Source organism: Helianthus annuus, chromosome 15, assembly GCF_002127325.2.
Source record: "Helianthus annuus cultivar XRQ/B chromosome 15, HanXRQr2.0-SUNRISE, whole genome shotgun sequence".
Classification (NCBI taxonomy): domain Eukaryota; kingdom Viridiplantae; phylum Streptophyta; class Magnoliopsida; order Asterales; family Asteraceae; genus Helianthus; species Helianthus annuus.
In genome coordinates, this window is record NC_035447.2 from 19,890,094 (window position 1) to 19,907,163 (window position 17,070).

At 40.7% G+C, this 17,070-nt stretch overlaps 1 protein-coding gene across 1 annotated transcript; it reads right to left on the bottom strand.

The window, feature by feature from the left end:
- Positions 1-14,179: 14,179 nt before the first annotated feature.
- On the bottom strand, positions 14,180-16,020 carry LOC110913486. The gene is made up of 4 exons (XM_022158312.1): positions 15,903-16,020; positions 15,039-15,441; positions 14,287-14,297; positions 14,180-14,184 (listed from the first exon to the last, which is right to left on the bottom strand). Exons 1-4 carry the CDS (start codon positions 16,018-16,020, stop codon positions 14,180-14,182), a joined length of 537 nt encoding a protein of 178 aa, XP_022014004.1.
- Positions 16,021-17,070: the final 1,050 nt, after the last annotated feature.

Genomic DNA, 17,070 nt, shown 5'->3' on the forward strand with positions numbered 1-17,070 from the left:
AATGTGGCAAAGTTTGACAGCAACAAAGGCCAGGCGGCCCGCCTGGACTGGCTTACGCGGGCCGCGACCCAGGCCCAGATGCAGAACTCGTTTTTTCAGTTATTTGGGTCCGAATTCAAGTGTGTTACAGCTGGTTTCTGCCTCCAATTCAACCAATAGCAAGTCTTGCATGGCTACAACTACAGGAGCCTCAAAAATTCTGATTTAAATCAGATTATTGATCAATTCTTGATCATATTTCATAGTAACCAAAGTGCTCAAGAACACATTCTCTCAAGAACCCTCAAGGCAAGCTTTCTGGAGCATTTCTGATCAACAAGGCCGACTCCTAGTGATCATTTAACATCTATAGGACTCTTGTAAGCATTCAATTCGTTCTCTAATCCGTTTATGCTTTGATTATTAGTAAAAGTCAAACTGGGTGTTCATAACCTTTGACTTTCTGATTAAACGGATTTCTTTCAGTATTTTCTCGAATTGAAACTTGTTATAGATTGGTATTTATGTGGGAAACAAACCCTCTAAAGGTTACTAACTGATTCCCACTACATGCATGCTTAATGTCGAGTCAAACATGGTTCTAAAAAGTCAACAGAAGCAATCTTTGTGAAAAATAACATGATTAATGATATAGATGACATGCAACCTGATTGATCGTTGAAAATAACTTATAACATATATATAAATATGTTTTAATCATCATCAACTCGACAATCCATAGTGTAGACACGAATCGGAACCGAAAGTCTTGTAAAACGATTATTTCGTAGACTATCGATTCGGATTCGTACATGCATGTTCAAGATCTGTATTGGAAAGTATTTTTGACTACTTTTATTTTAGTTAAACTTTCTGGAATTTTCGTTGATTGAGTCTATGTTTAGCCTATTCGAATGCTTGTTTCCGGTTTATGCATAAAGTTGACTAGTTTGCCCTTTTTGATTTAAAACGGGATTTTTGGAAAAGTGAAAGGATAGAAATCTTTATTTTTATTATATAAACTTGCACCGAAAGTTTCGGATCAGTTGGTGGTCCAGATTGTGAGTTATGGCCATTAGCGTAAACTATATTATAAATTTACATAAACGGTCCTTTTTGCGTAGAACCCGTTTCTGGCCACGTTTTGGTACAAAACTTTTTACCAACTGATTATATATAATATTCTGGGAATTTTGATGATTTTTAATTAATTTTTGGCTGAACGGATCCTCGATCACCTAGCCATTTCGGCTTATGTCGGTTTTGACCGTTTTAGCCATAAAACGAGTTTTACACATCCATTTGACCCGAAACCTTTTTCTACTGATTTTGTACGATGAATAAATTATTATAAGACTTCTGGAAATATAAAAATCTCAGATTTTACTTAAAAACCCGAAAACGCCCTTAAATCGTATTTTAGCGTTTTAAGCGCATAGTAAGCGTTGTACTTGTTTTAAACCTATAAAACTTATACCTACTGATGTAAATCATATATTTTCATATAATAACAGTAAGTATGATATTTTGAACTCAGGTTTCCAGTTTTGGCATTTTTAGCCCTTGTGAAATTACTAAATTGCCCCTACGGTGCATAGTTTGGTTTTAAATGATATATTTGATATATGAGTCATACCCTACTGATATAATATGTTATATTAAGTATATTTACTGTATGAACCAGACCCGAAACTCAGATTTCTAATTTTACCCTTTTATTATCTTTTAAATGACCAAAATGCCCTTCTAAGGCATAAATTGAGTTTAAAATTATCCCGGGCAATATAGGACATAACTTACTGATATAATATCATATTCTAAGCATATTAATTCAGGGAACTTGCATTTGAATCTTTTGGCTACCCGTATCGCCCTTTTCGCGTTCGGTTCGGTTTACGTAACTAGTTTGCGTAAATTGACCGAAACGGGTCAAACGATATCGTTTTTGCTTCAAAATCCAGAATGTATTTAGTATACCCATATTATACAAGTATTCAAACTTGTCGGGTCTAAATCACATTCTATCCGGTCTTTCGCTTAATCGTGCGTAAACCGTATCACTCCTAAAACTAACCGGTCAAAGCTTAAGCTTAAATAAAAGGCCGTTAGGAATCTAATAGGTTAATTATAAACCTTTGTTCCAGATTAGGAAGCCCGGTAAAAGCTACCACCACTTATCGTTTGTGACTCATACTTGCTCAGGTAAATACATTTTGACTTATTTTCCCTATACGGGCTTGGGGTACGGTATTTAAAATACCGCTTGATCGGGCGCACAAGTCCTGCTCCCTATGGGTGTTCAGTCTTGAATAGCTTGTGTGATTTCGTTTAAACAGTTTTGTCTTACTTAAAGGCTTTGGGGGGTTGTTGACCATGTCCCGGATATCCTTGGCATTATCTTACGAGATGGCCACGACCAGAGCACGGGGTGTAGGCGTACACCTGTCGTGTATAACTCTTTGATGTGGTGTGTCAATTGAATCTCTAGCCCGGACAGTAGATCCCGGGCCACCAGAGATATAAGTGCATGTAAATCGTTCACAAGTTTATATTATATAATTATCCCAAGTTAATAAAAATATTTGTGCCTTGTGCATTTAAATCAATTTTCAATCATTTTCAAAATGAGTCAGTCGATTTGTATTTACCAGTGTAAACTGACGTATTTTTCCCAAAAGATTAAGTGCAGGTACTATACGGAAATAGGCTGGCTGTTTCCTAGAAGAGCGTCCACAATAGTCTCGCAAACTCGGACGACATTTATCTGTTGAACTATTATTTTATCTTATTTTATTGATCCGCCTGTGGATCCATTTCAACTACTGTGATATTTATTATTACGCTTCATTTAAAAGTTGAAATGTTTCTATTCTGCTTCCGCTGTGCATTATTATATTGTGTTGATTGTCTATGACGATGCCAACTACGTCACTGTACCCCACACCGGGCCCACCGGTGACACGTGGAAATTGGGGGTGTGACAGGTTGGTATCAGAGCCAGCGCTGAGTGAATTAAACACTATCCTAATGTGTTTAATCTCAGTTACACAATTGCACATTCCTCGATATTCGAGTCTAGACAAAGAACTTAGGAAATGTTCAACATTTCGTTTAAATTATTTTTAATTATTTTGCATTGTCTCATATATATGTTGTGCAACTTGTTTGATTTTTGACAGGATCAGGATGCCGCCAAGGATGAGAGGTCGTGGAGGATTTCCTACATCGCACGATCATGAGGCTGGTCCCTCACATAGGCGGGCCCCATCTGCTACACACCACACAGCCGCCAACGACCTTTGGAGGTCTTTTGCCGAGCCTGCTAGACACTCGGTGTCCGCCAGCACTTCACCGTCTTTACCCCACTCGTTTGGGCCCCACTCGGAGAATGGGCCCCATGGTTCGCATGGATCCTACATACCATTGCACCAGTCACCGCAACAGTATCCAGCGCCAGCCTACCAGGGTTTGTATAACCCTAATGCTTATGTGGAGGAGCCAGTGGGCCATAACCCACTTGGACAGGAGGACCACTTTTCTGGTGGTCACGGGATGGACGTAGACGAGGAGACGGACCCTTCGCTACCACCATCAGGTACGCCTAACCATCCGATTGAGATATCGGATGGGTCGCCATTTAGGGGATCACCCTATAATGGTGGGGACAGCTTTCAGGAGAGGTTTAAGCAGCATGATTGGTACTTCACCCCTAGCCACAACTCTCCGATGCTTCAATCACTCCATGGTACTCCGATGCTCCAATCGCTCCATGGTTCGCCGGTGCACTCGCAGCACCACTCGCAGCAGCTCCAGCAGCAGCCGCCTCTACCGCAGGACCTATCTGAGGCCCTGTGGCGTGACGTGATCACTCCGTCACCACCGCCGCCGCCAGTCTTACCTCCTCCGCCTCAGAGGCCTAGGAGGAATGCGCGCATGTCTACGCGCGGAGGGATTCGCATAGGCACCCCTCCACGTGTTAGTAGCAGCCGCTACACGTCTTTACCCGGGGAGTCTGAGACAGGGGAGTCTCAGCATCCCGTATCGGAGGTTACTTCTGTTCCGATCCCGCCTCTGCCGCCGCAGAATTTTGGAGAGCCGATTCCGGCTTATGCTAGTGCCGCTCAGTTCAACCCGTTCGAGCAGGTATTCCCTCAGGGTTATGATTACACGGGAGACCCTTATTGGCAAGCTGTGAACTACAGCTCACTCCCACATAGTGGTCCACTTGGAGACCCTTGGGCTGCTGGCCCATCTACTTTTGGTTACCCTCCGGGTTACCAGCAGCCACCGCAGCCGCAGCCTTACCAGCCGCCGCAGCCGCAGCACTACCAGCCACCACCACCGGCGCCTATGATGTCGCCGCCGCAGGTTCAGGAGATCCTGCAGGGGATTGATAGCATGCGACGCGAGTTTCAGCACAATATGCGGGAGGATCGCCGACGCACCAGTGGCATGTTTAAGAAGGTATTTGATTTGCTCAAGGGTAAGAGCAAGAAGGATCGTTGAATCCTTCGATTATCATTCCATGTACTCATGTCCCTGCGTGGACATTTATTCCAGTACTCTACCCCTGCGTGGGTATATCTATCTTTCTCTACCCTTGCGTGGGTATGTTATCCTGTTAACCCCTGCGTGGGTTTGTTTTATTTTTGTGATTGTTGTACTTGTTTAGCCCCTGCGCGGGCATGTTATTCATGCTAGTTATGTTATTTCAAAGTCCCGTTTAGGGCAATTATGTACTGGTATTTTATTGGAAATTTAAATGGTTAATTTGAATTTATCATCTTATTTATTTGCATGAATAATATTAAAATAATGGAAGATATCAATTTTTATTTGACTTGCCATTTTATAAGAATCTTAGTAAGGTATAACCTAGTTTGAATGCCTTATTAACAGGCCTGGCCATGATGGTAAAACCTGGTTGAAAGGATTCAACTCCCTGTTAACATCTGAAAACATGTTAACATTCCTGGCTAAGCGTGATCGGTAGAATCACACAAGCCACCCTTTTTAATAAATTATCTACAGATTTTATCTGTATACAAGTCTATTAATGACTTGATACCTACGGGTTATGACTATGTCATATAGTGGCAGTTGTGGTTTATGACTCCCTGCCAAGAAAAGAAATATCTACAGATTATATCTGTACACAAGTCTGTTTATGACTTGATACCTACGGGTTATAACTATGTTATATAATGACAGTTGTGGTTTATGACTCTCTGTCTAGTAAAGGATTATTTGTTTAAATATACAATTTATAATCCTATAAAAAAAAAATCTAAATTTGTAATTTAGTAATTGTCCATGTGACTAGGCCTATGGTGCCAATATATATATTTTCATTCCTTGATTGCTAATAAGAGCCTGAATGAAATCTATTAAATTAACTGCTAAGGTTTTTGATACCATGGTTAATAAATCGTCTAGGACGATAATACTGTTAGGTTCTAAATAAGACCTTGTCCTTTATTGTAGCTTAAAGCTACGATGGCCAAATCGGAAGAAACCAACAGTCATTCTGGGGAACGCTCAGATAATGCAAAGATTCACGTTACCGGTGCAGAATTGCAAGCACTGATTGATAATGCTGTCGCCAAGGCTATGGATAGGCAGTTCAGAGAATCTAGTGGTACTCAGAGTAGAACCCGCTCAGTGACGCATGTCAAGGCCAAGACTCATTCTGGGGCTCATAGTAAGCCGCCGTCTAAAAAGAGTGAGCCAAAGAAAGCTGAGGATGATAATCATTCCTCCAACCACAGCAGCGTTCCAAAGCAGGAGATTGAGCTGAAGCGTGACACGTACAGCAGGTCCTGTACGTACAAATATTTTGTATCCTGCAAGCCCAGAGATTTCACTGGGGAAAAGGGAGCCGTCGATTGTATGACGTGGATCGACGAGATGGACACTGTAGTTGATATCAGCGGGTGTGCTGATAGGGACGTCGTTAAGTACGTGTCCCAGTCATTCAAAGGAGATGCGTTAGCATGGTGGAGGTCACTCCTACAAGCTGCCGGTAAGGCCACACTGTACGGTTTGTCATGGGAACAGTTTGTGGCCCTGATTAAAGAGAACTTCTGTCCGCAGCACGAGGTCGAGCGGATCGAATCAGATTTCGTATCCTTAGTCATGAAGAACCTCGACTGTCAAACGTATCTTACTACGTTCAACACGCTGTCTCGTTTAGTGCCTTACTTGGTGACCCCGGAGCCGCGTAGGATTGCTCGATTTATCGGGGGTCTGGCACCGGAAATAAAGGCGAGTGTTAAAGCTTCAAGACCTACAACATTTCGATCCGTAGCGGATCTATCCCTCTCCCTCACTCAAGACGTGGTTAGATTGAGAGCCATAAGGAGCTCTGAGGAGAACAAACGAAAACGTGAGGATGACACCTCACGGAGATCTGAAAAGCGACATAGAGGGAACAACGACCACAGGAAAGGGTCGGGATCTAGGAAAAGTGATCATCAGTCGGGTGAAAAACCCAGATGCAAGTTTTGTAGGAGACACCACTTTGGGAGGTGTCGGTTTGAAACAAAATCCCAGTCTTCGGAGAAGCGATGTGGAATCTGCAAGTCCACCGATCATAAGGCTGTGGATTGCAAGAAGATGAAGGATGCAACGTGTTTTGGTTGCAACGAGAAAGGGCACATTCGACCCAACTGTCCAAAGTTTGCAAAGAAGGCCGAGGAAGGAAAGAAGACTAATGCGAGAGTCTTCAAAATGGACGCAAAGGAAGCAGTCCTTGACGATAACGTCATTACCGGTACGTTCCTTGTAAACGATATTTTTGCTAGAATCTTGTTTGATTCTGGAGCTGATAAGTCGTTTGTAGATAATAAGTTTTGTAAACTGTTGAACCTTCCTGTTAAAACCTTAAGCGTGAAATATGAGGTGGAATTAGCCGATGGAACCATAGAAACCGCCTCAACTGTTCTAGATGGATGTGTTATATCCATTAGGAATCATTCTTTCCCGTTATCCTTGCTTCCCTTTAAGCTAGCTGGATTCGATATAGTGATAGGCATGGATTGGTTGTCAAGTAACCAAGCCCAGATTCTGTGCAATAGAAAGCAAGTAATAGTTAAGACTCCGTCTGGCGAGTCACTTACTATTCAGGGAGATACCCAGCATGGATTGCCGGAGCAAGTGTCCATGCTCAAAGCATCTAGATGCATGCAGAAGGGATGTGTCATTTATATGGCACAAGTTACCATAGATGAGCCGAAGCCGAAGATCGAAGATATCCCTGTTATCTCGGAATACCCTGAAGTATTTCCTGAAGAGCTACCCGGGTTGCCACCGGATAGACAAGTAGAGTTTCGGATAGATATCATTCCAGGTGCTGCACCTGTAGCAAGAGCACCATACAGATTGGCACCAACGGAGATGAAGGAGTTGAGGACGCAGTTGGATGAGCTTTTAGCTAAAGGTTTTATTAGACCTAGCTCGTCTCCTTGGGGAGCGCCAATCTTATTCGTTAAGAAGAAGGATGGTTCGATGCGTCTGTGCATCGATTACCGTGAGCTTAACAAAGTCACTATCAAGAATAGGTATCCGTTACCCAGGATCGACGATCTGTTCGATCAGTTGCAAGGAGCAAGTTATTTCTCCAAGATTGATCTGAGGTCAGGTTATCATCAGTTAAAGGTCAAGGAGGAAGACGTACACAAGACCGCATTTAGGACTCGTTATGGGCATTACGAGTTCCTAGTGATGCCGTTTGGGCTCACTAACGCACCAGCCGCGTTCATGGATCTCATGAATCGCGTCTGCAAACCCTATTTAGATAAGTTCGTCATCGTCTTTATTGATGACATTCTTATCTACTCGAAGAACCAAGCTGATCATGAGAAACACCTTCGTTGTATTCTCAAACTTTTAAATCAAGAGAAGCTTTATGCCAAATTCTCGAAGTGTGAATTTTGGCTTCGTGAAGTCCAGTTCCTTAGACATGTTGTTAGCGAGCGTGGTATTCAAGTAGATCCCGCTAAAGTCGAAGCAGTTATGAATTGGCAGGAGCCGAAGACTCCTACTGAGATTCGCAGTTTCCTCGGATTGGCAGGATATTACAGAAGATTCATCGAGAACTTCTCAAGGATTGCTGCGCCCCTAACCTCATTAACCCGTAAGAAGGTTAAGTTTGATTGGGGCCCTAAGCAGCAGGAATCCTTTGACATTCTGAAGCAGAAGCTGAGCAATGCGCCAGTGTTGACATTGCCCGATGGTATAGACGAATTTGTGGTGTATTGTGATGCATCACATACGGGCATGGGTTGTGTACTCATGCAGAAAGGCAAAGTCATTGCCTACGCTTCTCGACAGCTAAAGGTGCACGAGAAGAACTACACCACCCACGATTTGGAACTGGGTGCGGTTGTATTTGCTTTGAAGTTATGGAGACATTACTTGTATGGAACCAAGTGCATAATTTATTCGGATCACAAGAGTCTTCAACACTTGTTCAATCAGAAGGAATTGAACATGCGTCAAAGGCGGTGGATGGAAACACTCAATGATTATGATTGCGAGATACGATACCATCCAGGCAAGGCAAATGTGGTTGCCGACGCCTTAAGCAGAAAGGAAAGGGTGAAGCCGATCAGAATCAATGCCAAGCGCATTGAGATAAGGAATAATTTGAATGAAAGGGTGTTAGCTGCACAGAAGGAAGCTGTGCTGGAAGCTAACTATCCTGCAGAAAAGTTGGGAGTAACTGAGGAGCAGTTATCCCACGACAAAGATGGGATGCTACGCCTAAACGGACGAATATGGGTTCCAGTATATGGAGGACTTCGGGATGTTATCCTCCAGGAGGCCCACAGCTCTAAATATTCCGTTCATCCTGGAGCTGATAAGATGTACCAGGATTTGAAATCAAACTACTGGTGGATTGGTTTGAAAAAGTCCGTGGCCGAGTACGTGGCCAAATGTTTGACTTGTGCGCAAGTCAAGGCTGAGCATCAGAAGCCGTCAGGTTTACTTCAGCAACCTGAAATTCCCAAATGGAAGTGGGAAATGGTGACAATGGATTTCATCACCAAGTTGCCAAAGACGAAAAAGGGAAATGATACCATATGGGTCATAGTTGACAGATTGACTAAGTCAGCTCATTTTCTACCCATCAAAGAGACGTATAGCTCAGATATGTTAGCACAATTATACGTCGATAAGATAGTAGCGCTACATGGTATACCTATATCTATTATCTCCGATAGAGATACTAGATATACGTCGCATTTTTGGAAAAGTTTCCAACAGTCGTTGGGCACTCGTTTGAATTTTAGTACGGCTTACCATCCTCAGACTGATGGTCAGAGTGAGCGTACTATTCAAACTCTGGAAGACATGCTTCGAGCATGTGCGATCGACTTAGGTGGTAGTTGGGATAAGCACCTACCACTGATTGAATTCTCCTACAACAATAGCTACCATTCCAGCATAAAGGCTGCGCCTTTTGAGGCCCTATACGGTAGGAAGTGTAGATCGCCCATTTGTTGGGCAGAAGTTGGAGATGTCCAGTTGTCTGGACCAGAAATCGTCTTTGAGACGACAGACAAGATCGCTCAGATCCGTGATCGTTTGAAAGCTGCCAGGGATAGGCAGAAAAGTTATGCGGATCCTAAGCGCAAAGATTTTCACTTCGATGTGGGTGAAAAAGTGTTGCTCAAAGTATCACCTTGGAAAGGTGTGATGAGATTTGGAAAGAAAGGCAAGCTGAGCCCGAGATATATAGGACCTTTCGAGATAATCGAACGTGTCGGGGCAGTCGCTTACAAGTTAAACTTGCCTGAAGAGCTTAGTGCCATCCATAATGTGTTTCACATCTGTAATCTGAAGAAGTGTTTCGCTGACGATTCACTGGTTATACCGCATACAGATATACACATAGACGAAAGTCTAAAGTTTGTTGAAAAACCTTTGTCGGTTGAGGATCGACAGGTAAAGAAGCTTCGAAGGAAGCAAGTGCCTATTGTTAAGGTCAAATGGGATGCCCGTAGAGGTCCCGAATACACGTGGGAAGTGGAATCCACGATGAAAGATAAATATCCCCATTTGTTTGAATAAATCTCGGGGTCGAGATTTCTTTTAAGGGGGTGAGGATGTAACACCTCGAAAAAATTTCGTCCAATAATGTCTTGACACGTGTCATAAGGTTCCGTTATGTGAAAACATACTTTAGAGGGACTAAAAGTGACAAACAGTGAAAACTATGGAACGTAAGGGTCCAAAGTGTCAACAATGGATAAATAGGCTCTATGATAACCCCACATAATGTTTATAACCTTTAACGGATGGTTCATGGATCATACGACGCGGAAATTGCACGAAAGTGAAGTATTGTAAACTATAGGGGCCAAAAGTGTCAACATGTTTAATTTATACCTCTGAGTGAACTTTTGGCAGACCCGAAGCTTTGTATAGCTAAAATATACTCACTAGAATATGTGGTAAAAATTTCATGAAGTTTCGTCAACGTATGAGAAAGATATGGCCAAAACCGTACTTAAGGGACTAAAAGCGTCAACGTCGAATTCAGGGCTTTTCGGTTGAGCGCAAAGTTACCCGAGGGCATTACCATGTTGGTAAAAGTCCTAAGGTCCATAAAAACCAAGTTTGGGGGTTTACGGATCGAGAAAAGTAGCCGAAACATTAATCGCGAAGACAGGGACCAAAACTGCCAAAATGTGGCAAAGTTTGACAGCAACAAAGGCCAGGCGGCCCGCCTGGACTGGCTTACGCGGGCCGCGACCCAGGCCCAGATGCAGAACTCGTTTTTTCAGTTATTTGGGTCCGAATTCAAGTGTGTTACAGCTGGTTTCTGCCTCCAATTCAACCAATAGCAAGTCTTGCATGGCTACAACTACAGGAGCCTCAAAAATTCTGATTTAAATCAGATTATTGATCAATTCTTGATCATATTTCATAGTAACCAAAGTGCTCAAGAACACATTCTCTCAAGAACCCTCAAGGCAAGCTTTCTGGAGCATTTCTGATCAACAAGGCCGACTCCTAGTGATCATTTAACATCTATAGGACTCTTGTAAGCATTCAATTCGTTCTCTAATCCGTTTATGCTTTGATTATTAGTAAAAGTCAAACTGGGTGTTCATAACCTTTGACTTTCTGATTAAACGGATTTCTTTCAGTATTTTCTCGAATTGAAACTTGTTATAGATTGGTATTTATGTGGGAAACAAACCCTCTAAAGGTTACTAACTGATTCCCACTACATGCATGCTTAATGTCGAGTCAAACATGGTTCTAAAAAGTCAACAGAAGCAATCTTTGTGAAAAATAACATGATTAATGATATAGATGACATGCAACCTGATTGATCGTTGAAAATAACTTATAACATATATATAAATATGTTTTAATCATCATCAACTCGACAATCCATAGTGTAGACACGAATCGGAACCGAAAGTCTTGTAAAACGATTATTTCGTAGACTATCGATTCGGATTCGTACATGCATGTTCAAGATCTGTATTGGAAAGTATTTTTGACTACTTTTATTTTAGTTAAACTTTCTGGAATTTTCGTTGATTGAGTCTATGTTTAGCCTATTCGAATGCTTGTTTCCGGTTTATGCATAAAGTTGACTAGTTTGCCCTTTTTGATTTAAAACGGGATTTTTGGAAAAGTGAAAGGATAGAAATCTTTATTTTTATTATATAAACTTGCACCGAAAGTTTCGGATCAGTTGGTGGTCCAGATTGTGAGTTATGGCCATTAGCGTAAACTATATTATAAATTTACATAAACGGTCCTTTTTGCGTAGAACCCGTTTCTGGCCACGTTTTGGTACAAAACTTTTTACCAACTGATTATATATAATATTCTGGGAATTTTGATGATTTTTAATTAATTTTTGGCTGAACGGATCCTCGATCACCTAGCCATTTCGGCTTATGTCGGTTTTGACCGTTTTAGCCATAAAACGAGTTTTACACATCCATTTGACCCGAAACCTTTTTCTACTGATTTTGTACGATGAATAAATTATTATAAGACTTCTGGAAATATAAAAATCTCAGATTTTACTTAAAAACCCGAAAACGCCCTTAAATCGTATTTTAGCGTTTTAAGCGCATAGTAAGCGTTGTACTTGTTTTAAACCTATAAAACTTATACCTACTGATGTAAATCACATATTTTCATATAATAACAGTAAGTATGATATTTTGAACTCAGGTTTCCAGTTTTGGCATTTTTAGCCCTTGTGAAATTACTAAATTGCCCCTACGGTGCATAGTTTGGTTTTAAATGATATATTTGATATATGAGTCATACCCTACTGATATAATATGTTATATTAAGTATATTTACTGTATGAACCAGACCCGAAACTCAGATTTCTAATTTTACCCTTTTATTATCTTTTAAATGACCAAAATGCCCTTCTAAGGCATAAATTGAGTTTAAAATTATCCCGGGCAATATAGGACATAACTTACTGATATAATATCATATTCTAAGCATATTAATTCAGGGAACTTGCATTTGAATCTTTTGGCTACCCGTATCGCCCTTTTCGCGTTCGGTTCGGTTTACGTAACTAGTTTGCGTAAATTGACCGAAACGGGTCAAACGATATCGTTTTTGCTTCAAAATCCAGAATGTATTTAGTATACCCATATTATACAAGTATTCAAACTTGTCGGGTCTAAATCACATTCTATCCGGTCTTTCGCTTAATCGTGCGTAAACCGTATCACTCCTAAAACTAACCGGTCAAAGCTTAAGCTTAAATAAAAGGCCGTTAGGAATCTAATAGGTTAATTATAAACCTTTGTTCCAGATTAGGAAGCCCGGTAAAAGCTACCACCACTTATCGTTTGTGACTCATACTTGCTCAGGTAAATACATTTTGACTTATTTTCCCTATACGGGCTTGGGGTACGGTATTTAAAATACCGCTTGATCGGGCGCACAAGTCCTGCTCCCTATGGGTGTTCAGTCTTGAATAGCTTGTGTGATTTCGTTTAAACAGTTTTGTCTTACTTAAAGGCTTTGGGGGGTTGTTGACCATGTCCCGGATATCCTTGGCATTATCTTACGAGATGGCCACGACCAGAGCACGGGGTGTAGGCGTACACCTGTCGTGTATAACTCTTTGATGTGGTGTGTCAATTGAATCTCTAGCCCGGACAGTAGATCCCGGGCCACCAGAGATATAAGTGCATGTAAATCGTTCACAAGTTTATATTATATAATTATCCCAAGTTAATAAAAATATTTGTGCCTTGTGCATTTAAATCAATTTTCAATCATTTTCAAAATGAGTCAGTCGATTTGTATTTACCAGTGTAAACTGACGTATTTTTCCCAAAAGATTAAGTGCAGGTACTATACGGAAATAGGCTGGCTGTTTCCTAGAAGAGCGTCCACAATAGTCTCGCAAACTCGGACGACATTTATCTGTTGAACTATTATTTTATCTTATTTTATTGATCCGCCTGTGGATCCATTTCAACTACTGTGATATTTATTATTACGCTTCATTTAAAAGTTGAAATGTTTCTATTCTGCTTCCGCTGTGCATTATTATATTGTGTTGATTGTCTATGACGATGCCAACTACGTCACTGTACCCCACACCGGGCCCACCGGTGACACGTGGAAATTGGGGGTGTGACATCTTGAACGGCTTCTGGGACATAATTCTGGCATATCGCCTTTCCTTCGTCTTCCAAAATCATGTTGTGCATGATTATACAAGCGTACATAGCATCTCTCATTTTTTGCTTGCTCCATGCACGACCAGTGGCGGACCCAGGAGTTTTTCCATGGGGGTGCGGAACATTTTTAAAAATTTTAGGCCCCTAGGTATATAAGTAAAAAAATCGGTTCGTATCGGGTCGGGTCGGGTCGGGTCATGTAAAATAAACGAACATCAAACTAAATTTATATAATCATCAAAAACATGTCAAACCTTGTTACAAACATAATTAAACAACATAATTAAAACGTCGACACCCTACGAGTTTTCATTTTTTGAAATCTATCCAAAACATCATCTAAAACTAATTTCTTAAGCAATTCTTTCTCTATATAACATAAGTTTATCGCTCCATAACATAATCTTTCAATTTTAATTTTAATTTTAATTTTAATTTTCAACTATTCAAGCCCTAGAAATCATAGCGTAAGTTGTAATCGCCCTAAAAATATATAAACAACATAATCACCCTAAAAATATATAAACACCATAATCACACTAAAAATCATATAAACAACCATGAACAATGTCAAAACACACAAAATTTCAAACCTATATAACAAATTTATTACCTTTTTTTCTCCTATAATATCAACCAAAATCATCAAAATAACAAAGAAACTTACCCGTGTTCAGATTCCGGTTAGATTTGGTGTCAAACGACGGTGGTATGGAGGCTGATTACAGTGGTCGCCGGCTGCTGGACTGTTGTCGCTGGGTGATGTTGTTCGTTGGCAGTGCAGGGACGCAAGAGAGAGAGAGCGGGAGAGAATTTCTAAAGTTTTTGTGCTTTAATTATTTTATTATAGTTTGAAATATTGTTGGGTTTGGTTAATGGGCTAAGACTTAGTGGGCTAGCTAGTTAGGAATTATAAGTGAGTAAAGGTATAGGTATTTGGGTTTAGTTAGTTAGGTATTAAAAGTTATATAATTTAGGTAGTATTATTTTTAAAAATAAGAGTTTACTAAAAAAATCTAAAATATAAATTGATAACACTTTTTACCTAAGGGGTGCGGACGAAAAATTTCAAGGGTGCGGTCGAAAAATTTTAAGGGGTGCGGACGAAAAATTCCAAGGGGTGCGGACGGGATTTTCGACGAAACTTTGCACTAAAATTTTTTTTCCCCGGGGGTGCGCCCGCCCACCATGGGGTGGGCTTGGGTCCGCCCCTGTGCACGACAATGATTTCTCAAATATTGCCAGCGTTGTTTAAGAGCCCCAAAGCATCTCTCAATGTCTTTTCGTGATGACTCTTGAACCTTTTTAAAGTATGCTCTTTTTTCATCAATAGAATCACTAAACGTCTTCACGAAAATCGAATACCTAGGATAAATTCCGTCGCTCAAATAATATCCATGAGGGTAGTAGTTTCTATTTGCGTAAAACGACGCTTTTGAAGCTTTGCCAGAAATCCACTTCTCTAACAACGGAGATTGTTCAAAATCATTGATATCATTGCATGACCCAACCACGCCAAAGTAAGCCGACCAAACCCAAAGGTCCTGTGAAACAACCGCCTGAAGAATAATAGTGGGTCCTTTTTGGTCACCCCGTGTGTGTTGGCCTCGCCATGCGGTCGGGTAGTTATCCCAACGCCAATGCATGCAATCTATGCTCCCGATCATAACAGGCAAACCATGCTCCGTCGAATGTACCTCGTAGATCTTTTGAAGGTCGTCCCATGTGGGCGTTCTAAGATAACGCGCACCATACACATCAATAATACCTTTATAAAAAAACATACACAAACATAAGCTTCAAAAAAAATTGTAAACATGCTAGTCGTTGTTTTCAAAAAAAAAAAATAGTAAAGTATAGGAATTGTACCGCGACAAAAATGCTCCAAGGTGTCTCGCGTTGTTTTCTCGGCCATTTTTAGATACTCGTCGTTGATGTCGGTTGTGTTTCCATAAGCAAGGATTCGTAACGCCGACGTACACTTTTGGATACCGGTAAATCCAAGTGCCCCTCTCGCATCCGCTTTTTGTTTAAAATAATCGTAGTTGGCTTCCAAGTCGTCGACTATGCGTAGAAACAACCGCTTACTCATTCGGAAACGACGCCTAAACATTTCGTTCGAAAATGTCGGGGCCTCATCAAAATAATCTTTCATCAAACGATCGTGTGCCGCGCGTCGGTCTCTTTGAATATAACCTCTTTTATTTTTTTCTGGTTGGGGGCAACTACAATGCTTCACATATCTCACCGCTAGTTGACAAGCACTCGTAACCGCCTCTTGCTCAACCTCCTCATCGGTGGAATCATCGCCATCCGCAAAAAACTCTTTGTAGTAAAAATTTGCCATGGATGAAGAACTAGGGGAATCCATCAAGTTTTCTTATAAAATTGTAGTGTTTTTGAGAGAGTTTTGGTTAATTTTGAATGAGTTTATATATATATATATATACATATATATATATATATATATATATATATATATATACAGTTAAAAGGTTAAAATAAATAAATAGATAAATAAAAGGGAAAGAGCCGTTACTAGCCGTTGGGGGTTTTGATTGGCCGGTCAAACATCTTCACAGTGTTTTATTTAAGGCAAATTGGATTTAAATAATCCCAACTCACTGTTATTGGCCAATAATAATCCCAACTCATTTAATCACCAATAATAATCCGAACTATTCACTTTTGTTTGTAAAATACTCTCAGTTAAAAAAACACTAACTAGGTTAAAAAATTGCTGATGTGGCTTGCCACGTGGCATATTTTGATGACGTGGCAGCTGATGTGGCAGTCTATGTGGCATATTTTGATGACGTGGCAGCTGATGTGGCAGTCTATGTGGCATATTTTGATGACGTGGCAGCTGATGTGGTAGGTGACGTGGCAAGCCACATCAGCAATTTTTTAACCTAGTTAGTGTTCTTTTAACTGGGAGTATTTTACAAACAAAAGTGAATAGTTCGGATTATTATTGGTGATTAAATGAGTTGGGATTATTATTGGCCAATAACAGTGAGTTGGGATTATTTAAATCCAATTTGCCTTAAAACGCCAAACGAAATTTTTTTCCAAAAAAAGCCAAATAACGCCCGGTGTAATGGGAGTCCGGCGTTATGCGGCATTATTTTTCAATTTTTTTTAAAAATACCGCCCCAGTACGGGTGGTCTGAGAGGAAAGGAGGGAAGAGGAGAGAGGAAAGAGGAAAGAGATACGGGGCAAAAGTGAGAACGTGTGTGATTGGTTGGGCAATGCCACCTTTGCACAATAAAAACATAAAAAAACACCCCTTATTAGGGATACTCTAACATTCCTATTTGTTTATCTTTATCCAAGTTACCGTATAAATTTTAAGAAGAAAATCATAAATGACAAAAATAATCGCAATGCCTTGTT